The sequence below is a fragment of the Vanrija albida genome, assembly GCF_041260175.1.
Source record: "Vanrija albida strain AlHP1 chromosome Unknown contig_2, whole genome shotgun sequence".
NCBI classification, from domain to species: domain Eukaryota; kingdom Fungi; phylum Basidiomycota; class Tremellomycetes; order Trichosporonales; family Trichosporonaceae; genus Vanrija; species Vanrija albida.
This window is the reverse complement of record NW_027191421.1, coordinates 3,708,846-3,733,882: the sequence shown is the minus strand read 5'-3', so window position 1 is coordinate 3,733,882 and position 25,037 is coordinate 3,708,846. Positions and strand designations below refer to the sequence as shown.

At 64.0% G+C, this 25,037-nt stretch overlaps 9 protein-coding genes and 2 non-coding genes across 11 annotated transcripts; 5 read left to right on the top strand and 6 right to left on the bottom strand.

Moving 5' to 3' along the window:
- Window positions 1-1,203: 1,203 nt before the first annotated feature.
- Q8F55_003176 (uncharacterized protein) lies at window positions 1,204-3,638 on the bottom strand (the record flags this gene model as incomplete). Its single annotated transcript, XM_069351725.1, has 2 exons — window positions 1,204-3,237; window positions 3,276-3,638. The coding sequence occupies 2 exons, from the start codon at window positions 3,636-3,638 to the stop codon at window positions 1,204-1,206; spliced, it is 2,397 nt and encodes a 798-aa protein (XP_069212111.1).
- A 1,074-nt stretch (window positions 3,639-4,712) lies between these two features.
- Q8F55_003175 (uncharacterized protein) lies at window positions 4,713-6,769 on the bottom strand (the record flags this gene model as incomplete). The annotated part of the gene is made up of 8 exons (XM_069351724.1): window positions 4,713-4,959; window positions 5,012-5,264; window positions 5,300-5,357; window positions 5,393-5,643; window positions 5,694-5,977; window positions 6,016-6,187; window positions 6,234-6,482; window positions 6,520-6,769. The coding sequence occupies 8 exons, from the start codon at window positions 6,767-6,769 to the stop codon at window positions 4,713-4,715; spliced, it is 1,764 nt and encodes a 587-aa protein (XP_069212110.1).
- Window positions 6,770-7,679: 910 nt separating this feature from the next.
- On the bottom strand, window positions 7,680-9,160 carry ECM42 (Arginine biosynthesis bifunctional protein ArgJ, mitochondrial; the record flags this gene model as incomplete). The annotated part of the gene is made up of 3 exons (XM_069351723.1): window positions 7,680-7,691; window positions 7,729-7,990; window positions 8,037-9,160. 3 exons carry the CDS (start codon window positions 9,158-9,160, stop codon window positions 7,680-7,682), a joined length of 1,398 nt encoding a protein of 465 aa, XP_069212109.1.
- Window positions 9,161-9,792: 632 nt separating this feature from the next.
- CCS1 (copper chaperone) lies at window positions 9,793-10,760 on the top strand (the record flags this gene model as incomplete). The annotated part of the gene is made up of 5 exons (XM_069351722.1): window positions 9,793-9,819; window positions 9,869-9,901; window positions 9,940-9,979; window positions 10,027-10,083; window positions 10,120-10,760. The coding sequence occupies 5 exons, from the start codon at window positions 9,793-9,795 to the stop codon at window positions 10,758-10,760; spliced, it is 798 nt and encodes a 265-aa protein (XP_069212108.1).
- A 646-nt stretch (window positions 10,761-11,406) lies between these two features.
- On the top strand, window positions 11,407-13,245 carry Q8F55_003172 (uncharacterized protein; the record flags this gene model as incomplete). Its single annotated transcript, XM_069351721.1, has 1 exon — window positions 11,407-13,245. One exon carries the CDS (start codon window positions 11,407-11,409, stop codon window positions 13,243-13,245), a length of 1,839 nt encoding a protein of 612 aa, XP_069212107.1.
- Window positions 13,246-14,831: 1,586 nt separating this feature from the next.
- On the top strand, window positions 14,832-17,560 carry Q8F55_003171 (uncharacterized protein; the record flags this gene model as incomplete). The annotated part of the gene is made up of 3 exons (XM_069351720.1): window positions 14,832-14,900; window positions 14,935-15,072; window positions 15,161-17,560. 3 exons carry the CDS (start codon window positions 14,832-14,834, stop codon window positions 17,558-17,560), a joined length of 2,607 nt encoding a protein of 868 aa, XP_069212106.1.
- Window positions 17,561-17,796: 236 nt separating this feature from the next.
- Window positions 17,797-17,877, bottom strand: Q8F55_003170. Its single transcript has one exon. It is a non-coding gene; the product is annotated as a tRNA-Ser (tRNA).
- A 346-nt stretch (window positions 17,878-18,223) lies between these two features.
- On the bottom strand, window positions 18,224-18,310 carry Q8F55_003169. Its single transcript has one exon. It is a non-coding gene; the product is annotated as a tRNA-Tyr (tRNA).
- Window positions 18,311-18,454: 144 nt separating this feature from the next.
- Q8F55_003168 (uncharacterized protein) lies at window positions 18,455-20,377 on the bottom strand (the record flags this gene model as incomplete). Its single annotated transcript, XM_069351719.1, has 4 exons — window positions 18,455-18,836; window positions 18,872-19,371; window positions 19,419-19,763; window positions 19,799-20,377. The coding sequence occupies 4 exons, from the start codon at window positions 20,375-20,377 to the stop codon at window positions 18,455-18,457; spliced, it is 1,806 nt and encodes a 601-aa protein (XP_069212105.1).
- A 329-nt stretch (window positions 20,378-20,706) lies between these two features.
- pin1 (peptidyl-prolyl cis-trans isomerase Pin1) lies at window positions 20,707-21,492 on the top strand (the record flags this gene model as incomplete). The annotated part of the gene is made up of 3 exons (XM_069351718.1): window positions 20,707-20,946; window positions 21,126-21,320; window positions 21,406-21,492. The coding sequence occupies 3 exons, from the start codon at window positions 20,707-20,709 to the stop codon at window positions 21,490-21,492; spliced, it is 522 nt and encodes a 173-aa protein (XP_069212104.1).
- A 268-nt stretch (window positions 21,493-21,760) lies between these two features.
- SCO1 (Cu-binding protein) lies at window positions 21,761-22,759 on the top strand (the record flags this gene model as incomplete). Its single annotated transcript, XM_069351717.1, has 3 exons — window positions 21,761-22,006; window positions 22,055-22,151; window positions 22,197-22,759. 3 exons carry the CDS (start codon window positions 21,761-21,763, stop codon window positions 22,757-22,759), a joined length of 906 nt encoding a protein of 301 aa, XP_069212103.1.
- Window positions 22,760-25,037: the final 2,278 nt, after the last annotated feature.

Genomic DNA, 25,037 nt, shown 5'->3' with positions numbered 1-25,037 from the left:
GGCGCGCCGACTTTAGCACATGTGACAGAGGTACCTGCCGCTGCCGTTCCCTGCCAAGTGCCACCTGGCCAGGTGCCAGGCGGATATCAGGCCGGTGGAAATTGACCCCTGTGAGTGGGTGGAGCCCGCGTGCCGAGCCCGCGTGCCGACGATGCGGCGCAGGGCCGGAAGGGCGACCTCCGGCTGGGAGCGACCGTGCCTTTACCGGGGGCTCGTTGACCGGCAGCGGCCCCGCTCAGGTCTTGGCTGGCGGCCCCATGACCAAGACGACAGGGCCGGCGGCTTCCCCGCCCACTCAGCTCGCGTAATGCGAATGCCGCGGAAACGTGTGACGGCGTTGGCCTAACAGTGGGCAAGATGCCATCCTCGGAAGATCACATGCCGACGAGATCGCTTCGTCCAATTCGCGACGACGCGATCCGAAACACAGTTGGGCCAGCACGCGTCCAACTCGATCGTCCACGCCGTGTCAGTGTGTGCACTGTTCCGAGTGGTGTGGACGGCGAGTTGGTTGGGGATGCGGTCGTGTGTGCGGTGCGGTGCATGCTGCGGTGCGGTGCATGCCGCGGAGGTCTTGGTGACGAGTTTCGGCGGGTTGGGGGTGGCCGCTCTTCTCGTATCGGGGCCTCGGGGGCAATCTGCGCTCGATGGGGGCGGGGTGATCGGCGTAGGAGTGGGGGGTGTAGGTGCGCAGTGGGACGTGCGGGGACGGCGACGGGGTATGGAGTCCCTTCCGGGGTGCGGTCGTCGGTGTAGGCGGCGGCGCTGTTGACATCAACACTTCTTCAAGACGACGAGTTGGGAACAAGCCCTCCTCTCTGGACCGCTCTTAAGTCCTTTGTGCTCGAGTGCCAGAGCACCCTCTGGCTGGCACTGATATCGGCCCCCCTCGGTCCGCGGCATTCCATGAACGAACCAAACACGACCACATGCCTCCCGGGCGGACGCCAATCCGGTATGTCGGGCGCTCGAACCGGACGCATGAGTCCCCGGCAGGTCAGCTGTCCCGTGTGTGCGCTTCAATGCGCTGCTAATCGCGAACTATGATGACTGCATGACTGATGGACAGTCGGCGGTGCGACCGCGTGGCAGCGAGGCCCGTTGGCAACTGAGGTGTGGGCCTAGCGATGGCAGCGGCTGCGTGTCCGCCTCATTGTATCAAGATGTTGCATTAACCCAGGGAAGTTCTAGTTCTATAGTACTCTACGACGACACGTCGGGACAGTGGTCGGGGAAGCCAGTCGCCGGGTTACCCCACCAGCTGGGGAACGGCTTCTGGGGGCCGCCAGCGCCAAAGACGGCAAACGACAGGATGAACAGCACCATGAGCGAGCCGCCGTCGAACCCGGCCATGACGAGGTACGAGTAGTCCTTGAAGAAGCGGGGGCGGTAGTTGCGGAGGTAGTACTGGAAGAAGAAGCCGATCGACAGTGTCGACCAGATGACGCAGGTCTGGGTCTGGTTGTAGCCGAGGTATCCCGAGTAGACGAGGAGCTGGGGCGTGTTGAGCTCGCGCAGGTCGAAGCGGCCGATGGCGGGGCGGATCTTGACGATGACCCAGTGGAGGACGCAGATGAGGAAGCCGATGCCAAGGCCCGCTGGCACCAACACGTACGGCTTGCCAGCCGAGTACAGGTACTTTGCCAGCGCCCAGGTCGTGGCCTGGTTGTCCAAGCTCTGGAAGTACTGGCCGGACCAGGCAGAGTTGCCGTTCGAGTTGACGAGCAGGTCGCGGTGCTGGTTGACGACGCTGACCATGACGACGTAGTTGATGAAGGCGCCGAAGATGGTGCCCCAGACCTGGGTGAGGAACATGACGCGCGGCGGGATCTTGAGGTACTCTCCCATCTTGAGGTCTGAGGCGAGGTTGAGGCTCTGGGAGATGACGCTGTGCGACCAGGCCGAGAAGTAGAGGTTTGCGATCGGGCGGCCGGGGTGCGCGACACCGGCGACCATCTTCATGAGCGCGTTGGTGGCGATGCCGTTGCCGAAGCGCGCGTAGAGGATGGTGCTGAAGGGGGAGATGAAGGCGCCGAGCAGCAGCGCCACGATGTATCCCCACACCGGGAGGGTGAGGTGCTCGACGGTGACGACGATGATGCCGAGGACGAAGGCGCCGATCAGGATGCCAATGTACCACCACCACGGGGCCTCCTTGTACCGCTCTGCCATGATACTGTGGTGCGGGTCGTCGATCTCGTTGCGGCGGAGCTTGCGGACCGTGTCGACAATGTCCGGGCCCCAGAAGAGGATGATGTGCCCGATGAGTGCGCCGATCGCCGCGTTGCCGATGAGAAGGGCCCAGGTGTAGGTCCCGCTCAGCTGGGGGAGACCGACCTGCTCGAGCTTGGCCTCGTCCAGAATGCCGTTGATGAAGACTGCCGACGAGTTGTAGCGCCCTCCCTCGGCGGTGCGGAGCGACGTCGACATGAACGGCTGCGACTTGGCGCCCCACGCGTTGCCGTAGTACACGGCCAGCATGGCGATGTAGCAGATGACGATGCCGGCGGCAAAGTTGGCCTGCAGCTTGAGCGGCATCGAGGCCGCAGTGCTAGTGAGGTACTGCCAGTCGAAGGAGAAGTTGAGGATGCCCAGCCCCTGGTTGTTGAGGGACCCGCCAAAGACGTTGTTGAGAATCGCGCCGCGGCTGCCCGTGGCGTGCATCGACGCGAGGCAGGGCACGCTGACCGAGTTGAGCCAGGGGATGATGTAGGCCGGGAAGAACTCGTAGACCGTCATCCCTCCGAAGCAGTACCAGAACCAGCGGAGCGGCTTGGAGCCCTTCACCTCTTCCCAGTGGAGCGCCTGGAGGATCTTGACGAGGGGAATGTTGGTCCAGTACACGCTCTCGACGTGCCACACGGTCATGGGCCGCAGGATGCCCGTCAGCCCGTACCCGAACAGACCGATCGAGAGCGTCGAGAGGATGACGGTGGCCGCGTTCAGGCCGGTGTTGTAGAAGAGCTTCTGGACGGTGAAGACGCTGACCGAGGCCGCGCCATTGGACGCCGACGACGCCGTGATGGCCGCCACCGCGTGCTCCTTGAGCGTGAACGGCCCGGGGTTGAGGAGCAGCGCGGCGGACAGCCAGAGCGGCTTCTTGCCTGCGCCGCCGCGCTCGCTCCAGCGCGCCAGGAGGCGGTCGCCACGCGGCAGGGCGAGCGCCCACAGCCGGCCCAGGAACCAGATGATGAGCACGATGAACGTGCCCGAGATGGTCACGTTGGTGGGTTTGAACTGCGGGCGTCAGCGGCGTCCACGGCTGCCCAACGCACAAGGTAGATCTGGTTCATGGTCGCCTGGAACGCGGCGACGGCCGTCCCGAGCACCATCGAGCGCACGGTCAGCGCGTCGTCGCCGTCGTCGCGCGTGCTGAGGAGGTAGCGCGCCGCGTCGGCGCCCGTCCGGATAATGTGCTCCTCTGAGCCGCTGGCCTCCTCCCCGTGCGGCAGCTTCTCCTTGCTGCTCACGGCGCTGGGGTCGTGGATCTCGGCCTCGGCGTACTCGCTCGCCTTGGGCTTCTCGTCGTAGCCCAGCGCTGGGGGCTCCGGCACATCGGGGAACGGGGCCGCGCCCCGCTCCTCGACGGCCGGCTCGGGGTGCGTGTGCGCTGCGTGCCGGTGGTGCAGCTCGGACATGGTGCTTGGGGGCGGCACTGACCCTCCCCGGGCCAAGATATACATCTCCGCCGCAACTATTTTTTGCGACATTACCCAGCTCGCAAGCGCCCATCTCGCCGGGCCCGCCGAGACACACCTCTTGATGGCGCAACAGTGGTGTGCTCTGCCCAATGTTCCTTGCGACCCGACCTCACTCGCCGCTGCCAAATGAATTCAGCTAGCGCAGCACGCAGCTAGCCACCTGCCACAGTGGACGAGGTCCGCAGCAGTGACGCAGGCGAGGGCCGCCGATAGCCATCGGCACCGGCAGGCGCCCGGCCCGCCCTGAGCACCTGAGCCACATCACCGCTATCGCGGATGGCGGCCTCATCGCACCGGGATATGGCGTGCGCGGGGCACGCGGTGCGCGTGGTGCAGCATGTGCTCCCATGCTCCCTCGGCGTTTTAATCAGAGCGCGTCGCAGTGGACGCCGTCGTTGGTGCGGAAATTTTCGTCCGACCCACCTCCCCGCCGACAGTCCACGGCGACAGGATCGCGCCCGGAATACGACGCGCCAAGCACACGTGGGCCGCACACATCCGGCGGCACGCCATGCCGTCTGATTATGCGCTGCACCTGTCGCGTCCAGCACGCCTTGGCCACGACGCGAGCTGGGCCAGTCGCAGAATAAGCATACTGCGACTAGTGCTGCCTGTGTCATGTTCCGACCGGCGCGAGTTATGTCACCCCGCCCTCGTCACCGCGTAGCGCCGCGGCGCGTCGCCGCACCGCCGCAGCGCTGCTTAACCTCGTCCCAGAGATCTTGAGGAGAGGCACATGGTCCACTGTTGCACTCGCCGAGATGGCGTGCTCTCACCGTCGGCCAGCCGCGGACGTGTCCAAGCTTCCCGAATCACCCTCGCCGCTGAGGCGCTGCGGCGGACCAGTCTGCGCCGTTTCGGAGCGGACGCCGCAGCGACATGACGTGCTCGCGGACAACCCCGCGACCCCACCATGTGCTCCCCCCGCCCGCCGTCGCCGCAGCCCGGCCGCCGTGTCATCCGACCAAAGCCAACGCTCGCATTATAAATACCAACCAACCACACACACGCCTACACCTTCTCCTTGGTCTCGTCCACATTGACATACTCGACATTGTTGTCGTCGGCCGACGTGATCGAGTGGCCGGCCGGGTCGTGCTTGCGGTCCCACTCGTCGACCTGGTCGTTGGGCACGTTGATGAGCTGGTGGCCGACCGAGCCGTCGTCGTGGGCGACGACAATCTTGCGGATCTGGTAGTGGCCGAGCTTGGGCAGGATCTTGACCCAGAGGACGTAGTAGAGACCGCAGAGGACGATGCTGGGGGGAGGAAGGGTCAGTGGTGTAACTGAAGAAGGGACGTGCGACTCACAAGCCGAGACCGACGAGTGCGGCCGTGGCGTAGAAGAAGCCAAAGCTCGAGTCGTTGAGGCCCTTCTTGGGCGGGACCCAGGGCATGACGAGGAGGAAGGCGTTGGTGAGGAAGAAGAAGATGTTGACGACATCCCACGAGCGGTACGACGAGCGGGGGAGGCCGACCTTTGCGCGCTGGCGGCGGATAAAGTAGAGACCGACGGTCATGAGCGCGAGGAAGAAGGACGAGGGGTAGTTCTGGAGCGCGTTGACTGGGCGTTAGTGGGGCTACCGCTGGCCGACTCACTGAAGTTGAAGGCCGAGCCGGCGGGGGGCACAATGATAAAGAAGGTAGCGAAGAACCACTGGGCCGTGAGCTCGTGCCGCCTCCCAAACTCACCATGATGAAGACGGGGAAGATGGGCGTGCCGAACGGCTTGGTCTGCACCCAGATACGCGGGTACGGCACGACGCCCTGGCGGCCGATCTCGCGGATGAGACGCGCCTGGCCGGTGATAACCGCCGTGATGTTGCCGACGGCCGAGAGGATGGGGAGGATGGTGAGGCCGCGGGCGGCCTTGGCGCCGAACAGGGTCTCGAAGAAGAGCGAGGCCGTCGTGAGCTTGGAGTCGAGCACGGCCGCGGCGGGGACTGGGGGGTGAGCTTGGCGCAGGTGTGGCACTCGGCCCTGTGGCACTCACTAGCCGCAAAGTAGGCAATGTTGACGAAAAAGTACAGGAAGAAGACGATACCGACCGACGCGAACGTCGAGTTCTTGATCGTGCGGATCGGGTCCTTGACCTCGTTGGCGAAGCGCACGCTGTTCTCGTACCCGGTGTACGAGTAGATGATGGACACGAGCGCGTTCGAGATGCCGTACGCGTCGTTGCTCGTGTCCTTGAACCCGTGCCGGAAGTTGGCCTTGGGGTCGGCGACCTTGTGCTTGAACCCGCCGCCGAGGACGGCCCAGCCGGTGATAGTGATGCTGGGGGTGTGAGTACGCCAGCCAGCGCCGCGACCCACAAAAGAAGGGTGAGGATCTTGACCACGCCGAGGACGTTGATCACGTGCAGCGAGAGGCGCTGGTGGACGATTACGAGCGCCGAGACGAGCGTCACCACAGCGATTGCCACGCCCTTGATCTCCCAGTCCTTTGGACTATGCGTACTCAAACGGAAGAGATAGGACGCGACGACTGGGGTGTGTGAGCCGGGGGCGAGGGCGCGCCAGAGGGGACATACCGAACGCGTTGCCAGAGTTGAAACGGACCACGATGACCTGGAACGCGAAGACCAAAGGCCAGAAGTACTGGGGGCGCGGGAACGCCTGCTCGAGGTAGACGACGTTGGAGCCGGAGCGAGAGGGAAAGTAGGACGCGAGCTCGATGAGCACGCTCGTACCGCTGAAGGCGATGGCGGCGCCGATGACCCAGTAGACGAGCGAGAGGCCGACGCTGCCCACGCCGTGGAGGATGGAGCTGGGCGTCGAAACTGCCGCTTAGCCCTGCCCGCGATAGCGCCGACTCACAGATACCCGTGCCGATGATCATGGACACGTTGAGGAAGAAGCTCGACCAGTAGCCGACGTTGTAGCCGAGCGGGCTCGTCGTCTCGACGGGCGCGCCATCGGCGTGCTGGTACGTCGCCTCGGCGCCGTTCTCGCCCTTCTCGCCGACGTACGCTAGGTCGCCCTTGATGACAAACTGGCGCTGGTTGGTGCCGAGGTCGCCGGCGAGGTGGGGCACTTGGGCCAGGTCGTCTGATGCGCGGCGGGACATGGTGTGTTTGGTGGGAGAGCGGCGTTGGGCAGCCCCCTCCTCTCGACACAAATACCTCGCCGGCTTTCGGCTCGCTGCCAAGAGTGAGTGCAATCGACGAGCGAGCCGCTCACGAGCGCAGCACGCGTGATGGCTACATCTTGCGTGTTTCCTCAATGACACACGGCTGCCCACGCCGGCGCACCCACGCGCCAAGTCGCGCTAGGTTGCTTGCCAGCTGCCAGGCCGCCACCCCGCGCAAACGCGCCGGGAGAGCCGGGACCGCAGGATATCCAGAAGCATGGGAATAGAGCACAGATCCGTGGCTGTGCCTAGGCATGTGGTGCCTGCTATCGCGCATCATTTCTCGGGGTGATGGCGAGTGCGGGGTGGTCAGTGCGTTACTGCGTTTGTGCCACTGGACAAAAGTGCCACTAGCGCGGATGGCGTGCTGGCTCTTGAAACACCACCTGCCTTGGCCCCACGCTCGCCGGCTATCAAACCCGTTTCGTCGGCGCATGTCGGCTGCACACGATGCGCTCGGCGCCGTCGCGTCGCGTCGCCGGATATGCGAGCTGCGAGATCCGCAAGCGACGGGGTGGCGAGTGATGGCGACAAGCGGGCCGTGCGCCGGCGGCGTGCTGCGCGCAAAGCGAAACGCGAAACCTGCCGAGCGGGGCTGTCCCTATGGGTCAGCTGGTGACTGAGTGATCAGCTGTGCGTTCTCGGCAGCACGCGTCCGTTGGCCCATGGGTCGTGTTCTAGAAGGCGTGGCGGCGCCGCCGGCGCGTCGGCCCTCGACGCTTTCCTGCCGGCATCGCGGCATACCGGCACACCTCGAGGCCGCTGCCAGCCCAGGCCCCAGCCCTGGCCCCAGGCCGTGTCAATGCTGCATATGCCATGTTACTGCTCCCTCTATCCCCAGTGTGTTTTACGAACGGTACTGCGACGTCAGCGCTGCCACCCCACCCAACACCCACATCACCGTTGATCGTCACGTATTCGTGAGAAAAGTCGCAGGTCCACACCTTGGACTCTGCCGACCCTGCGCCGAGGTCGATGAGCACCTCGAGGTCCTCCTCGGCCAGGATGACCGACGCGCGCGCCTCGTCAATCTCGGGCTCGGGCTCGCCATTCTTCAGAAGCTTGAGCGGCGCCTCACCCTTGAGCTTGCCGGCCGGGATGAACTGCACCGAGACCTTTGTCGGGTCGACCGTGCCCTCTGGGATGTCGGTGTAGCCGCTGCACGGGTTAGCGGAGCACCACTTGAGCCACACGTCGCACTCACACAGCACACAGAATTCTGCCCCAGTTGGCGTCCTGCCCGTACATCGCCGTCTTGAACAGCGCCGAGTTGGCCACGCTCTTGGCCACCTTGTTGGCAATGTCAAAGCTCGGCGCGTTGGTCACCTTGACCTCGACAAACTTGGTCGCGCCCTCGCCGTCGCGAACCACGAGCTGGGCGAGCTCGGCCGCAAAGCTCGCGAGCTCCTCCTTGAACGTGTCAAACTCGGTCGTGTTGGCCTCGCTGATCTCGGGGAGGTCCGGCACCGCCGCGCCGTTGGCCAGCACCAGCACCGTGTCGTTGGTGCTCATGTCGCCGTCGACCGTGATCGAGTTGAAGCTTCTGTCAACGGCATAGTTGAGCGCCTTCTGCAGCGCGGCGGGCTCGATAGCCGCGTCAGTCGCAATCACGCCGAGAAGCGTCGCGTGGGGCGGCTGCGGCGGGCCCATCTTGGGTGCGATCATGCCGGCGCCCTTGTCGATGCCGACCATGCGCACCTCGCGGCCGCCGAGGGCGAACGTGCGCGCGCGGAGCTTGGGGAACGTGTCGGTCGTCATGAACGCGCGCGCGAGGTCCATCCACGCGCTGGGCGCGGCGTCGAGGCTCTCAACGAGGCCCGGGATCGCGTCGGTGAGCTTGTTGATCGGGAGGTTCTGGCCGATGACGCCCGTCGACATGACGAGCGAGCCGGTGCCCGGCGCGTCCGCGTGCTTGGGCAGCAGGTTGGTGAGCGTGTTGCTCGTGGCCCACGCGTTCTCGAGCCCCTGCTTGCCCGTCACGGCGTTGGCGCAGCCCGAGTTGACGACAAAGCCCGCGGCGCGGCCCTTACCGCGCGAGAGCAGCTCGGTGGTGACCGTGACGGGGGCCGCCTTGAACACGTTGCGCGTCATGGACGCCGCGGCGGCGGTGGGGCGCTCGGTCGACGACGCGAGGATGCCAATGTCGAGCGCGCCGCTCTTCTTGATACCGCAGTGGGTCGCAGAGACGAGGTAGCCCTTGGGGAAGGCTTCGGCCGGGTAGTTGATGATGTGGTGGTCCTTGCTGGGCGCGAGGGCGGGCCGCGCCGATGCGAACCCGCGGGCGAGTGCTGGGTGGACGCGGGCGGCGCTGGTGGACAATCGGAGCATGGTAGTGGGTGTGATGGAGCGTGAGATGGACTCGTTGGGTCGTCTTCTTTATCTTTCGAACTGCGATCCGACTCGATGTCATTGGTAGAGTCACGTGACTGGATTTCCAGCCGACGAGCCGACGGGCCAACCGACCGCTTGGGCCGTCTACCTGACTTGGGGTTCAACCCCTCTCCTACATCTTCATCTGCATTCGCTGTTGATGTTTACCTTGACGCCTAGGCAACGTCGTCAGAGGAGTAATGTCTCGAGTCCATCCCATGTGCACGTCCAGTTCCTCGTAATGTACCACTTCTCCTCGCGTCTCATACAAAAACAACGCGCGCCAAATGGCGCGTCGAGAGATATGCCTCGCGTGATAGGTTTGATCCCGCTATCAGCAATGACGTGTAAATGCCCATCGGGTCAATGCCGCACCGATGTCGCGATGTCGTCAGGTGGAGGCCCCGAGCGGCGACATCACCAAGGAAGGAGCTTAGAAATCCGACGGCCGAGACGACAACTTGCTGTTACAAACAACGCCGACACGACGACGACAACGACGACGACGACCGAGACCGACGACGGACAGCGACGACGAACAACTGTCTCGGACTAGACCAGACCCACCCACCACAGCACTAGCAATCACCATGGTCCTCGCAAGTGCCGCTTTCAAGGTGAGACCGACCCCGGGCTTCCTCCGCGCGCGGCGCTCACACCCCCCAGACCGAGTTTGCGGTCGACATGACCTGCCAGAACGTGGGTATTCTTCTCCTAGTTATGTTCTAACCCACCAGTGCGTGACGGCTGTCAACGACGCGCTCCGTGATGTCCCAGGTGAGTGCTACCCTGCCACCTCCACCTTCCTCGTGCTGACAAACCAGGCATTGAGCGGTACGACATTGAGCTCGAGAACAAGCGCGTGACGATCACTGGAAAGAGTGGGTTCTGCGCGTATACAACAACTAACCCGCCAGCACCACCCTCGCAGCTCCTGTCTGCGCTCAAGTCGACCCATCGCCAGGTGCTCGTCCGCGGCGCCTCGGCGGCCGACTCGTCGGTGCCTTCCCAAGCCGCCGTCAGCATCCTCGAGTCGCCGGTCGATGTGCCAACCGACGCTGCGTGCAGCGCCACGCCCCTGCGCGATATCCCGGGCATGAACGAGGCCGAGTTCAGCCAAAAGGTCTTCGGCATCGCGCGCTACGTGCAGGTCGCGCCCAAGTCGGTGCTGCTCGACCTGACGGTCCGCATCCCCAAGGACGAGCACACTACCCCGGCATCAGTGTACCACGCGTACGTGAGCAAGACGGGCAACCTCGTCGACCCGCCGAGCACCACGGGCGGGGCGTACGTCGACCTCGGGGCCATCACGCTCGACAAGGACGGCTACGGCGACCTGTTCAAGGAGGTCGACGGCGAGATCTGGGAGTGGATCGGCCGCGCGACCGTCGTCGAGGCCAAGGACGTGCCTGCCGAGTCCAAGTCGATCGGCTCGATCTTCGCCGGCGTCGTCGCGAGGAGTTCAGGCGCGTGGGGCAACGACAAGACGGTGTGCGCGTGCTCTGGGCGGACAATGTGGGAGGAGGGCCGCGAGATGGAGCGCAAGGGCTTGCTCTAGGCCGGGGGCTTGTATTCGGAGATGCAGCTAGAAGTTGAGTCAGCGGGCCGAGTCAGAGAGCTACGGTTGGGGCGGGGTTGGAGGGTCGAGAGCGGCGGCTTGGCGATCGATCGCGTGACGCCGGCGACTGCCAGCGCCTGACTCAGAACGGTGCGAGCATCGGACGGATGTCCGCGTCATGATGGATGTCCCCAGACCTTTGGTGCGGTCCGTCGCGCGTCGCCGATTCCCGTCGTCTACAGCTGCCAATGCATGCAGCGAGAAGCCACGCTCAAGTGCCACAGCTCACGTGCCATGCATGTCCGCGTCGCGTACTAGATGTTGATGTGTGTGATGACGAACGCGTGTGATCACGTGCGGTTATCGGGCCCCGGACGGCAAGACGTGGGGTAACAATAGCGGCTGCTCGGCTCGGCATCGACTCGGCCTTCGCACCAACGACGACTAACTGCCCATAAAGCGCTCATCAATGGCCGTGGCCGAGTTGGGCAACGTACCCAGCACCGCGGGTTAACTCTTGCACAGATCCGGCTACACGATACACGATATTCGCAGGGCTCGACGGCAACAGTCATAACAGCCGGCACTCGCATCTCCACCGGTCACATCCCCCGCCGCCATCTCACCCCGCCCACCCCACGCCACCATGACAATCGACAACCTCGACGGCGAGCAGCTGCGCCAGAAGTACGCCGAGGAGCGGGACAAGCGGCTGAACGCGCCCGCCGGGCGCAAGTTCAAGCGGCTCGAGCAGCCGGGGCACGTCGTCGACCCGCACTTGCCGGTGCAGGCGCGCGACCCCGTGTCCGACGGCGTCGACTTTACCTTCGTCGGCGGCGGGTTCTCTGGGCTCATCACGAGCGCGCGCGTCAAGGAGGCCGTGCCGACCGCGAGCATCCGCATCCTCGACCAGGCGGGCGACTTTGGGGGCGTGTGGTACTGGAACCGCTACCCCGGAGCGATGTGCGACACGGCGGCGATGGTGTACATGCCCCTGCTCGAGGAGACGGGGCACATGCCGAGCCAGAAGTATGTGATGGGGCCTGAGATCCACGAGCACACGCGCCGGATTGGGCGGCACTACGACCTGTACAAGCACGCGCTGTTCCACACGGCGGTTACGGCGGTCTCTTGGGACGCTGAGACGAGCCGCTGGCGCGTGCAGACGAACAGGGGGGACGACTTTACGACAAAGTACCTCGCGGTCGGGACCGGCCCGCTCACGGTCGCGCAGCTGCCCGACATCCCCGGCGTCGAGAGCTTCGGGGGCAAGGCGTTCCACACCTCGCGCTGGGAGTACGAGTACACTGGTGGCGATCGGCACGGCGCCCCGCTCACCGGACTGGCGGACAAGCGCGTCGCGATCATTGGGACGGGGGCTACCTCGATCCAGTGTGTGCCCGAGCTGGCGAAATACGCCAAGGAGCTGCTTGTGTTCCAGCGCACGCCGTCGGCGGTGGACGTGCGCGGCAACCACAAGATCGACGCCGAGTGGTTCAAGGCGGCGTCGGCTGAGCCGGGGTGGCAGCAGCGCTGGCTCGACAACTTTACGACCATCTGGGGGCTGATTGGAGGGCGGCCGGACGAGATCAAGAAGCAGTACGAGGATCTCGTGCAGGACGGGTGGTCGGAGCTCGCGCTGCGGGTGCAGAGCGTGTTCCTGTCCCTCAAGCCCGAGCAGATGAACCCCGAAGGCGTGATGCTCGCCATGGAGAAGAGCGACGACGAGACGACGAGCCGGATCCGCGCGCGCGTCGACGAGGTGGTGACGTCCGACCCGGGAGCGGCAGAGGGGCTGAAGGCATGGTACCGCCAGCTGTGCAAGCGGCCGACCTTCCACGACGAGTACCTGCAGGCGTTTAACCGGCCGAACGTGACGCTGGTCGATACGGACGGGCAGGGCGTCGACGCCATCACGCCGATGGGCGTGCACGCCCTCGGCAAGGACTACGACGTCGACCTGATCGTCTACGCGAGCGGGTTCGAGTTCCAGAACACGAGCTTCACGAGCCGCCTCGGGTTCGAGATCACCGGGCCGGAGGGGACGCTCACCGACGCCTGGGCCGACGGCATGCGCACGCTGCACGGGCGCCAGACGCGCGGCTTCCCCAACCTCTTCCTGTGCCAGCTGAGCCAGGCGGCCCGCTTCGCCGCCAACGTGCCCGCCAACTTTCTCGAGTCGGCGCGCGCCATCGCCGGCGTGGTCAAGTACATGGAGGCGGAGGGCAAGTCGACCATCGACGTGGCCAAGGACGCGCAGGACGCGTGGTTCGACCTCATCATGTCTGCCGCGGCTCGCGGCGCGCGCGACGAGTGCACCCCCGGCTACTACAACAACGAGGGCACGCTAAAGGCCGACAAGCCGAGCCCGTCGGGCCTGAGCTCCGGATACCCGGGCGGCCCGGTCGCCTTCTTCGAGCTGCAGCGCGAGTGGACGAGGCGGGGGCTGGAGACTGGCGTGTTTGAGGGAACCGAGGTGGTGTAGCGTGTGGATGTATGATTGTTGGAACGGTCGAGGCCCAGCTAGTCTGCGCTGCACCCTTCGATAGCAGATCCCAAGTTGAGCGCCGACGCCGACGGAGCGCGCTTCCGCGTCTCCTAGCCCCGAGCAACGCGCCGGGCGTCCAATCGCAGCCGGGGTGTATTTCGAGCACCGCGTGGCAGCGAGCTACAGGCGAGCGCGGCTCCACAAGATATCAGCTGACGGCGGGGGCTAAGACAGGCCCCGCATGGGGAGGGGGAGGTGGGGAAGGGGATTGGAGGGACGACGAAGAGCACACGGAGACATGCGGCATGCTTCGGCTGGCCACGCGCTAGACTCTATCGCGCGAGTCTATCGCGTGCAGGCGTGCAGCGGCGTGCTCTGCGGAGCTGGGGGCTTAGGCCAATTGCGGACGCTTGGACGCTCTTGGCAGGTACGAGTGGGGTTTGGGTCGCCGACCGCGGCGGGGTGGGTGGGCGGCAGCGAGGGGATGGCTAGCTGCGACCCCGCCCACATGTCTGTGTGTCGCCGGCTCCGGATAATCCAAGGGAGCTGAGCTGGCGAATGGGCGGGAGGGGGAGCGTCAGCACCGCGTGGGCCTGCGCGGGGGGGCTGAGCTGGACGTGCGGCGTGGCGCCGCGCCGCGCCGCCGGGATTGACGCGCACATGCACCGAGTTGACGTGAAGACCGAGCCACGGCACGAGCACGGGCAGAGCACGCCACGCCAAGCCGCTATACTCTACAGGCACTGCCCAAGCGAGCACGTCAAGCGCACGTCAAGCGCAACATGTATCACCACCGCCGTGGCCGCAGCCAGTGAGCGGGGGCGCCGAGACGACTAGCGGCGCATGCACCGCGTGGTGCGTCGCGCCGATTGACGCTATCTCCGGCGTGTATTATCTGTCCTGCTCGCTTGGGGACCGCGTGGCGCCACATGTTTGTGCCTCAGGCTCTGGCTCAGGCACAAAAGTGCGGGGCCGAGAGATAAGGTACAGCCTGCTGGGGGGCTTGATGCTCCGCCCCGCGCGCTCCGATCAGCTGATACAGCGCACCTGGGTGGCATGTGCTGCGCACGTACGCTATCCGCAGCCGGCGTGCTTGCCGCATAGTCCGGCTCGGAGTTGTCGGTGCAACGCTGTGCGAGCAGTCCACTAGTTTGGCCAACCCACCCCTCCCCCCCCCCCCACCTCGGCCACTAGCCCCACAGTTATCTCTTGGCACGAGAGCACGCGGGGCGGGGTGCGCTGCACGCGCGAGCACGCCCGCCCGCGCCATTCACTAGCCTGCCAAGACAGAGATGGGCCCATGCGTGCCCCGTGGCGTGGCGTGGCGGCGCCGGCGAGCGCGGGGCGGGCCGGCCCGCCGTGGATCGCTCCGCCTCGCCATCGTGTGACCGTGCTAGTGGGAGGAAGGGCGATAGCTGGGGTGGTGGGGGGGGGGGGGAAGAAGGGGGCAGCGTTTGGGGTTAGGGGGGTGGGCTGAGTCTTGTGACGACCGGCAGTGTGCGATACAGCCCGTCCGTGCGACTTAAAGCCCGTGCGTGGCCCACAGCTCTCCCCAGGCGCGGACCCAGCGCACGCACAGCACCATGGCGACGTATACCAGCAACCATATTGAGAAGATCGACAGCCTCGAGGACGAGAAGGACGTCAAGGAGGTGGGTGTGGGTGCAGGGGCGGGACTGACCGCAGCGCGACTTCACGACCACGCAAGTGCTCAGCCCGGACGAGGCGGACAGCGTCGATGCCAAGGACTTGGGCGCGACGCGCGAGGATGTGCTCGCGGCCGAGGAGAAGGTCGAGGGCATGAGCCTTGAGCGGTGTGTCAAGGTGAGTGGGGTGTGGCGGTGGTTGTGATGTGGCAGTTCGTCACCGCCACCTTGCTCCGCTCGGCTGACGCCTCGCCCGCCTCGCCCAGATCATCACCGAAGTCCGCACAATGCACAAGCACGACCAAAACTTTCCCACCGACATCCTCATCAAGATGAACGAGTTCCTCGACAACCCCGACGTCCTCGCCAACCCCGACAACCACCCCGAGCTCGTGCACGAGATGAAGCTCGAGGCGGTCATGGTGACTGAGAACTCGCCGTATGCCGAGGTACGCGGTGTCGTGGACCCGACCGACGACTTTGACATGCCGACGTTCACGATCCGCGTGTGGATCATCGGCGTGCTCTTCTCGGCTGCGGGCGCATTCATCAACCAGCTCTTCTCGATCCGCATGCCCTCCATCACTGTCGGCACTGAGGTTGCCCAGCTCCTCGCCTTCCCGTTCGGCAAGCTCCTCCAGCGCATCTTCCCCGACAAGGAGTTCCGCCTCTTCGGCCGCACCCACAACTTCAACCCCGGCCCCTTTAACCGCAAGGAGCACATGCTCATCACCATCATGGCGGCCGTCGCCTTCTCGACGCCCTACACCGGCTACATTGTCTTCACGCAGGCGCTGCCCATGTTCTTCAACAACTCGTACGGCTACGACTTTGGCTACCAGCTGCTCAACACGCTCGGTTCCAACTTTGTGGGCTACGGCCTGGCCGGGCTCACCCGCCGCTTCATCGTCTACCCTTCGTACTGTGTCTGGCCTGGCTCGCTCGCCACCCTCGCGCTCAACAAGGCGTTCCACTCGGACGACTCTCAGGCCGTCCCTGGCCCCTTCGGCAAGCTCTACTCTTGGTCCCGTCTCCGCCTCTTCACCGTCGCGCTCATCGTCACTTTCGTGTACTGGTGGATTCCCGGCTACCTCTTCGAGGCGCTGTCCTACTTCAACTGGCTGTCGTGGATCGCGCCCCACCACAAGACGTTCAACATGATCGTCGGCTTCAAGAACGGCCTCGGCCTCAACCCGCTCCCGACGTTCGACTGGAACATGGTCAGCGGCGTCTGGCCCGCCATGGTCCTCCCCATGTTCTCGATCACAAACTACTTTGCCGGCGTCATCATTTCCGGCTTCATGATTGTCGGCATCTACTGGACAAACGCGTTCAACACGGCCTACCTCCCCATCAACAGCAACAAGACGTTCAACCGCGAGGGCGGCCGCTACAACGTCACGCGCATCCTCGACGACAAGGGCATGTTCGACAACGAAAAGTACCAGCAGTACTCGGAGCCCTACATGTCGGCCGGCAACATCACCCTCTACTTCTGGTTCTTCGCCGCCTACTCTGCCACGCTGTCCTACACCTTCCTCTACCACCGCCACGAGCTCAACCGCGGCTTCAAGTCGGTGTGGCGCGACCTCAAGAACAAGATCCGCGCGCGCCGCGGCCAAGCGGCCGAGGAGGACGACGACGAGTTCGCAGAGGACATCCACTACCGCCTCATGAAGCGATACAAGGAGGTCCCCGAGTGGTGGTACTTCCTCGTCCTGTGCGGCGCCCTCGCCATCGGCATGGCTGGCGTCGGCGCGTACCCGACCAACACCACCATGGCCGTCGTCATCTACGGTGTGCTCCTCGCCATCTTCTTCGCCGTCCCCCTCGGCATCATCAAGGCCGTCACCGGCTCGACCGTGACCCTCAACGTGTTGGCCGAGTTCATCGGCGGTGTCATTGTCCCCGGTGACGCCCTCGCCATGAACTACTTCAAGATGTACGGCTATATTGTCACGGCGCACGCCCTGTCGTTCGCCAACGACCTCAAGCTCGCCCACTACACCAAGATTGCGCCACGCTACACCTTCTGGGCGCAGATGATCGCCACCCTCATCTCGTCGTTTGTCTGCACGGCCCTCTTCAACTTCCAGATGAGCTTCAAGAACGTCTGTCTCCCCAACGCCGCCTTCAAGTTCACCTGCCCCGGAGACTACACCTTCTTCAACGCCGCCGTCTTCTGGGGCACCATCGGCCCCATCAAGATCTTCGGCAAGGGCGGCCGCTTCACCTCGCTCCTCTCGGGCTTTGGCCTCGGCTTTGTCCTCCCCATCGCGATTTACGGGCTGCAGAAGGCCTTCCCCCGCCAGCACTGGCTGCGCCAGATCCACCCCGTCATGATGTGCTTCGGCGCCCTCATCTGGGCACCCTACAACATCTCGTGGATCTGGCCCGCCCTCGTCTTCACCTTCATCAGCTGGAAGCTCGTCAAGCCCCGCTACCTCGCCTTCTGGGCAAAGTACAACTACGTCCTCTGCTCGGCCCTGTCGGCCGGCATCGCCATCTGCGCCATCGTCATCTTCTTCGCCCTCCAGATCAGCGACATCACCCTCGACTGGTGGGGCAACTCGGACTACGACAAGGGCTGCGAGACGGCCGCCTGTGTCCTCCGTCCCATCCCGGAGAAGGGCTACTTTGGCCCCGAGAAGGGCCACTTCCGTTAAGAGGAACGAGCTGTGTGCGGACCTCGTGTCCCGGGTTGTTTGGGTAGAAAAGTATAAGTCAACGGCGCAAGCCAGTTCTCTACGTTGTACAAGTCGGTATCACGTAGTCGTTGTCCATGAACTTTTCGAAAGAGGCCTGTGGCCGTGAGAGGGCGAGCGCTCGTCAACGCCACCGCACTGTCCAATAAAACACTGCGTGCACGCATCGCAAAACAGATACGCTCCGCAGAGCTACCCGACAACGACATGATTCGAACATGCGCTCCCGAAGGAAGTTGATTTCGAGTCAACCGCGTTAACCACTCCGCCACGTTGCCTTGGGTGCAGGTTTGAGGGTTGCGAGGGGCGAGAGGTGGTGCGAGGCGCGCCAAGCGAGGCTGACCCTGTGCGAGGGCTTGCAGCGCGGGCCCCCTCCGGCCAATACTTCGGCCGCGTCCGCCCGCAGTCATTCCACTCATCGGTGTCTTGCAATGGTCGCTTGTTAGTTAGTGAGACAGCTGAAAGCGATTGTGTTGTGCCACCATTGTGAGACATGGGCAGATCGGCGCAAGTGGCACTTTTCGATCGGCGCAATGTGTAACATGTGACTTTTCACTGGCTCGTCTTCAGCGTCTCGGCGCTCTTCCACGGCATCACGCAGCCAAAAGATAGAATCCTATCCGTTCTCCTGACTGTGATTCGAACACAGGACCTGCGGATTGAAGTGTAACCTATTACAGTCCGACGCTCTACCAACTGAGCTATCAAGAGGTGGTGTTGAGAGGAAATCACGTGTCTCCGGGACTCGTCGCACGACTTTAAGCAGACTATCTCACAGCACGCCACAGCAAGCCTCTTCGCTACGTCTCATCCGCTGCCGCTCGCAGCAAGATGCATACACATACTACTCCTCTACTAACTCGACCGCAGCAATGCTAGCATCGCCCAGCCCAGCGCCCATGCCGCGAGGAGCGCACTCATCGAGCCCTCGACCACGCGTCGCAGGCGACGCGCCCACACCTCTTCGCGACGGCCGCGGCCAGTCGCCCACGCCGGCTCCCCGCCACCGCCGGTACCTGGCCCACCAGCGCTGTCGTCCGAGTCGGACCCCTCATCATACCGGTACAGGTTGATGGTGGGATGCCGGCTGGACGAGTTGGTGACAAGCTGCCGCGCCGGCCTCGAAAGCTGGTGTCCCCGTGACTGGAGGACCGCGTTGAGGAGATGAATGCCGTCTGTTGATGGCAGTGGTAGGAGGTTGAAAACAAACAGCGATAGCGTCACCATCTTGAGGTACCTGAGCGTCAGCGCAGCTCGCACAGTTAGACTCACGCAAGGAATAGGTCGGCCCAGCGCGTCCCTGCTCCCCAGAACCGGGGGACCTTGGTCCCCACTTCAACCTGCTGCAGCACCGCCTCCTTATCGCCAGACCACAGCACAACGTCGCGCTTGCTCCCGCGTTTTGTCCTGATGCGCAGGATGTGTTCTAGTGGGGAGAGATTGACGCAGATGTGTGACAGGGGGCAGTGGCACTCGGTTGACGGCATCGAGATGATGTTGTGTGCTGCTAGACAGTGCGTTTCTGATCCGCCGCCGTGTTCTGCACGGACGAAACCGACGAGGTGGTGGGCAGCGCAGGGCGCACGCGGGGCGTCGTCAAACTCGTACTTTGACACACACCACCCGTTTGGCTCTGCCGGGGCTGGGGTGCCGAGAGGAATTGGCTGGCCAGTGAGGTACTTGGTCCAAATGTCCTCCTTGCCGCCGAGGAAGATGTCGTCGACGTGGGTGAGGATGTCGCCTGGTCGGAGATGTGCTCGTAGTTCGGAATCCTGCGAGGTGGTCAGCTTCCCTCCGGCGTAGCCCAGCTGCCACGCACCTGTGCCACGGCCACGACCGCCCTTCCTTCGGCGAGACTGTTGCCCCACGCCAGGGGGCTAAGCCCACCGAGTGCAAACAATGCCAACCATAGGACAAGGTTGTGCCACGGCCCAGCGGTTGCCAGCCGTGCGTGCGCCTTGAAAGGAAGGTAGTCGACCGCATTGGCGGGGAAGATGACGCTGGCGCTCGGCAGCACGAGGTGGAGGTTGAGCGCGAATTTGGCTGGCGAAACGTCATCGAGGGCCGCGGCGAGCGCGTGGCCCGCTTCGTGTATCAACTCGGCGACAACGAGCGCGAGGACCAACGTCGGGAGGTGCGACAGCGGTGTCGTGATGCCGGGGATCTGCAGTCAGCGCCGTCCCCCGCAACCCGACCCACCAAAGGCTGCAGCCCGCCATCAGCCGAATGCAGCTGCGGTGGGGGCGCATCTCTCTTCCCGATCCCCGAGGCATGCTTGGCCACCGCATCGACGACCGCGCGCTTGATGATCCTTGCGGCGCCCTCGGCCGCCGCGTCCAGCCCCTCCCCAGCTCGGGGTTTCAGGCCGGCCCCCGCGGCGTGCTGGACGCGCGCATGCGCCTCCGCTTCGGCCCACACGGCCCACCACACGCGCCCGAGCGCCCAGATCGCGCCGAGGATGCCGACCGCGATTCCGGCGACAGAGACGACGACACCGGCGTCGTAGAACCACAGCACCTTGTCCCTGCTGCGCGCTCCGATGCTGGCCAGCACGCGTTTCGGGAGCGAGTTGAGTCCGCCCGTGCTCGCCGAGAGCGTGATCCCGTGCCGCTCGACGACCCAATCCGCGCGCCGGGACAGCCGATACGCCGCGGCCGGCGAGGGAAGCTTGTACCGCGCCTTTGGATTTGACGATGCGACGACTGCCGGGGCCGAGCGGAGTAGGACGACAAGGAGCGCGAGGAGAAGGAGCGGGAGCGCTATCTCGAGCAGTGACATTGTCGTGCTCGGTCGGCGCCCGCGAGTGAAGAGTGAGATGGGAGAGAGAGGGTAGAGAGATGCGATGACGGAGACGGTTACGTTACGACCGAAGTCAAGGCGAGGCGCGTGCCGGCCAATTTCAAAACTCGCCAGGTTGATTACAACTCGGAGATTAAGGCGGTGAAGAGTTAATTAGGGCATTTGATTCCGCTAATCGAGCACGTGGCTGCAAGTTGCCATGACGACAATGACATGAGCAGCACGCACATCTCTTCGATCCTTTGGTCCATTCCTCTCCATCTCATCTCTCCTCGCCAACCTCATCCCCCACACGCAGATCACACACAATGTCGTCCGGCTGGGAAGTCCGTTTCTCAAACTCGCGCCAGCTGCCCTACTTCTACAACGCGCAGACCTCGCAGTCGACATGGGAGGCCCCCGAGGGCCTCTCCGACTCGCAGGTCCAGGCGCTCCCCGGCGCTGCCAAGTACCTCGCTGGCGGCGGCTCCAAGCCTGAAGGGCAGGTTAGGGCTAGCCACATTCTGGCCAAGCACTCGGGCTCGAGAAGGCCCAGCTCGTGGAAGCAGGTGAGTGAGCGAGCGAGGGAAGCGCGGGACCGAGTGGGGTCGACGGGGGTGTGCTGCACCTGGACGAGACAGCTGTGTATCTGCTGCTGTCAAGCCTCATGTCTCGCATTCCAGCTGCGACCTTGGCCCCTGCGCCGCGACTTCCTGTGCTGCTTCCACGATCACAGCTAACAACCCAGGCCAACGTTACCCGCTCGCTCGACGACGCGCGCGAGATCATCGAGGGCCACATCGCCACCCTCGGCCCTCTGAGCCCCGAGCAGCGCCACGCCGAGTTCGCGCGCATCGCGAGCACCGAGTCGGACTGCTCGTCGGCGCGCAAGGGCGGCGACCTCGGCTGGTTCGGCCGCGGCCAGATGCAGAAGAGCTTCGAGGTGGGTTGAGTCTGCTGTTTATCCAAGGTGTGTTACTGACAAGCTCCCTCCCCTGCCGCGTACCTGCGTCTACTTTGACCCACAGGACGGCACCTACGCGCTCGAGGTCGGCGAGCTCTCGCCCATCATCGTGTCCGACTCTGGCGTGCACGTCATTCTCCGTACCGGTTAGCGCGGGGACAGTGTAGGAAGTAAATCTGGGGCCCTGGGCGGCCGAATGCAGCGTTTCCTGACCCGAGGCAATATGTATCGCTGCGTTGAGGCAATTGTCGTGGCCGTCGTTGTCGTTGTCGCTGTCGGTCGTGGGTTGTGCGGCATGAGTCCGAATGGCTCAAGCCGACGGGAGCAAAATGTTCGCCGAGCCCTGCTCCGTCATCTCGTTTGTCCGACCTGCTCCTTCACATCGACTCTGTCACTCTCAACAACCACTCAAACCCACAATGTCCCTCCGCACGTCGCTCCTCCGCGCCTCGAGGGCCATCGAGGCGCCCCTTATGGCCCGCGGCGTCGCCCGCCCGGCCTACGCCGCCCGCGCCGCCGCGCCCGTCGCGTCGTCGTCGCGTCTCGGCCTCCGCATGTACTCGGACGAGAAGAAGCCTGCGGCCCCCACGCCGGCTGGCCCCAGCGGACAGATGGACGAGGATGTCAAGGCGTCTGCGAGGACCAAGAACGCTGAGGCCGTCGGCGTGAGTCGAGCGGGTTCTCTGAGCTGCAGACCTCGCTAACCCTCCCAGCCCTTCACGTTCAAGGCCGCGGCCCTCTTCATCGTCACCGGCGTCGGCCTCTATGTCTACTTTACCAACGAGAAGGAGAAGGTCCAGAAGAGACGGCGTGAGTGGCTCCACCTCCTTCCCGAGCCTAGCTGACAAGCAACAGAGGAGGAGCTTGCCAACAAGTCGGTCGGCCGCCCGCAGATCGGCGGTCCCTTCCAGCTCACCTCGCACGACGGCCAGCCCTTCAGCGAGCAGGACCTGCGGGGCAAGTGGACGCTGATCTACTTTGGCTTCACCAACTGCCCCGACATCTGCCCCGAGGAGCTGGACAAGATGTCCGAGGTCGTGAGCGCAGTCGACAAGATCAAGGGGCCGATCGTGACGCCCGTCTTCGTCTCGGTCGACCCGGCACGCGACTCGGTCGAAGCGGTCAAGCACTACGTCTCCGAGTTCCACCCGCGCCTCGTCGGCCTCACGGGCGACTATGACGCCGTCAAGCGCGTGTGCAAGAGCTACCGCGTCTACTTTTCCACGCCGCCAGACGCAAAGGCGACAGACGACTACCTCGTCGACCACTCCATCTTCTTCTACCTCATGGACCCGCTCGGCCAGTTTGTCGACGCGTTCGGCAAGAACACGACCGCCGACGAGGTCAGGACCAAGACGCTCGAGGCGATCGGCAAGTGGGAGGCTGCGGGCGGCAACAAGGGCGCGGGGCTCGAGTAGGCGCTGCGGCGCTACTAAAATAGACGGCTGGTGGGATGCCGGCTAGACATATGCATCACTCATTACTCTTAGAGTGTGCTGGGGGAGGTTGGGAGGAGTGTGAGAGCGCTGTCTTGACGGGAGATGATTGCCGGCACGTGACTTTGGTGATCGCCATCTCGCCAGTCAGGATGTCGACCACACGGAGCGTCTCGTCATTGTTAACTTCTTGCTTTCACGTAGCTATCAAGACTGCCCCACGCGACGACGCTCCCTTGCCTCCGAAGTTAGCCCCCTCCGCGCCGCAACGACGTGCGCCAAGACTGCTTCTCAAACAGGCTCCTGCCCACGACGGGCCGAGACGCGACTTGCCTCTCCAAGTCTGTACGGCATGGACGCGCAGGGAGGTTGCCGCCTGGGACTCTGTTGAGCGTCGGTCAAGATGGCCTGGCGGTCGTCGCAGGCGTCTTGCCCGAGCGCCCACCTCACTCCTCGGCGCTCCCCCCCCCCCCTCCCGAACATACACACACGCTCTCTCTCTGCGCATGATATGAGCTGCCTCGCGGGCGTGATGTTGCGCCTGAGGGCCGAGAGCACGACGGACCGCGGTCCGCGACGGCCTTTCCACCGGCTACGACGAGCATGAAGACGCCGCCGGCGCGCACCACACGCGTTGTGCTTGCGCCGTGGAGCGTTCCTGGCATCAAGCTGTGCTGCTGTAACACTCGTCGGGGATATGTTGGGCGTGCACTGCTGCTGCTGCCCCTGCACCGGGGCGTCGAACAACCTCAACCGATTTACGATTAACCTCACTATACGCGGCGCGTGTATGTACCTCGTGTCACGTCGGTTGTGCAGCTCGGCAGGTTTATGCTTCCCCCAGAGGCTCCATGAAACGCGCTCCTCTCGGCGCGGACATGAGCACACCTCGCCCCCTGACAACAGCCGCGAAAGCATGGCACGGTGCGCTCGCTTCCGCCTTTTGCCCTCCCGGCGCAACTGCACATTTCTGGAAACGCGTCATGCATACCGGCTCTCCCGAAGCCGCCGGCGCCACCCTTCAGGGATGCGTCCACTCACGCGGATGTTGGAGCGCGTCCAGTTCTCAATTCTGCAGAGCCCAGAAGATACATTGGGCGACGGAGCATTCAGAACTGCCGTCCATGGAAACAAGGCCTCACCCAGCGAAGCAAGGCCACCGACAGCAGCCAGTCGACTTGTGTTTCTGTCGTGGCCTGTGACGGCGCGGATGGTGCTGTGCTTGAGATCGACGACCTGTGGTGACTCAAACGGTGCCTCCGTGGCTAGAGACGTAGAGAGTTCAAGACGATACATTCGATAGGGATCTAACTGAGGATGGTGATGCTAGTTACACCGAATGTAGAGGAGGGGACGGGATAGGCAGTGTCGTACAGGCTAGTGGTAGTGCCTGTGGCACCCTACCAGTGGCATGGTGCGACAGTTTCGTCTTGACTCCCCACACCACTTCTGTGCCGTCCCGAAGGTGCGTTAGTGTTTGCGCGTTTCATCTCCGTGGATATCAACCCCACCAAGAAAGGGAGCCTAGGCGACGCGTCCATTGGCACAACCCCGTTCCAGGCAATGACGAAGGTGCCCCGTTCTCGCAGCAACGCCTGTCCTCCCCTCGACCTGTGCACCAACTCGTTTTTATTTTGACGCATTCACACGGCGGTGGCGAGGGGCGGCGCATTGGAGATGAGGGTTGCTCCTAGCCCCAGCTCCTCCTGAAACGGGGTGAAGTGTCCTCACCCGACTCATGCCCGGCTTGCAGAGGCATCAGAGGCGTCGGGGGCTTGAATTGTTCGCCACAGAAATCCGCCACACCAATCCGCCACACGCAACGACGTTCAAACGCCACAAAGCTGCCGCTCCAGAAATGGGCCAGTTCCTTACGAGCCGGAATCTCCCGGACCCAGCAGCGCACCGGCATACTGTCAGTGAGGGACAGGGATGAGCCCGTCCACGGAGTCGATGGTGATCGCCTTGCGCCCCCCACGGGCACCATGCCCCAGCCTCTCTGGTGGGGGAATCGGCATTGCGTTGCCCGACTCTTGCGCCCGACTCCTGCGCACCGGGTTCGAGGTGTCCGTCCCCACGGAGGCTGTTCTCATGCAAGTCCTCATCGCTCACTAATCGGGTTTGCTATCAGCTCATATGTACCTACATATGTCGCCTCCGGCCCACGCAGCCGGACACTCGACTTCGGATGCCTGTTTGTGCCCGATCTTGCTTCCAAGAGCTGCTCGCAACTGAGTTGCAGTAGTGCCAATTCAGCTCC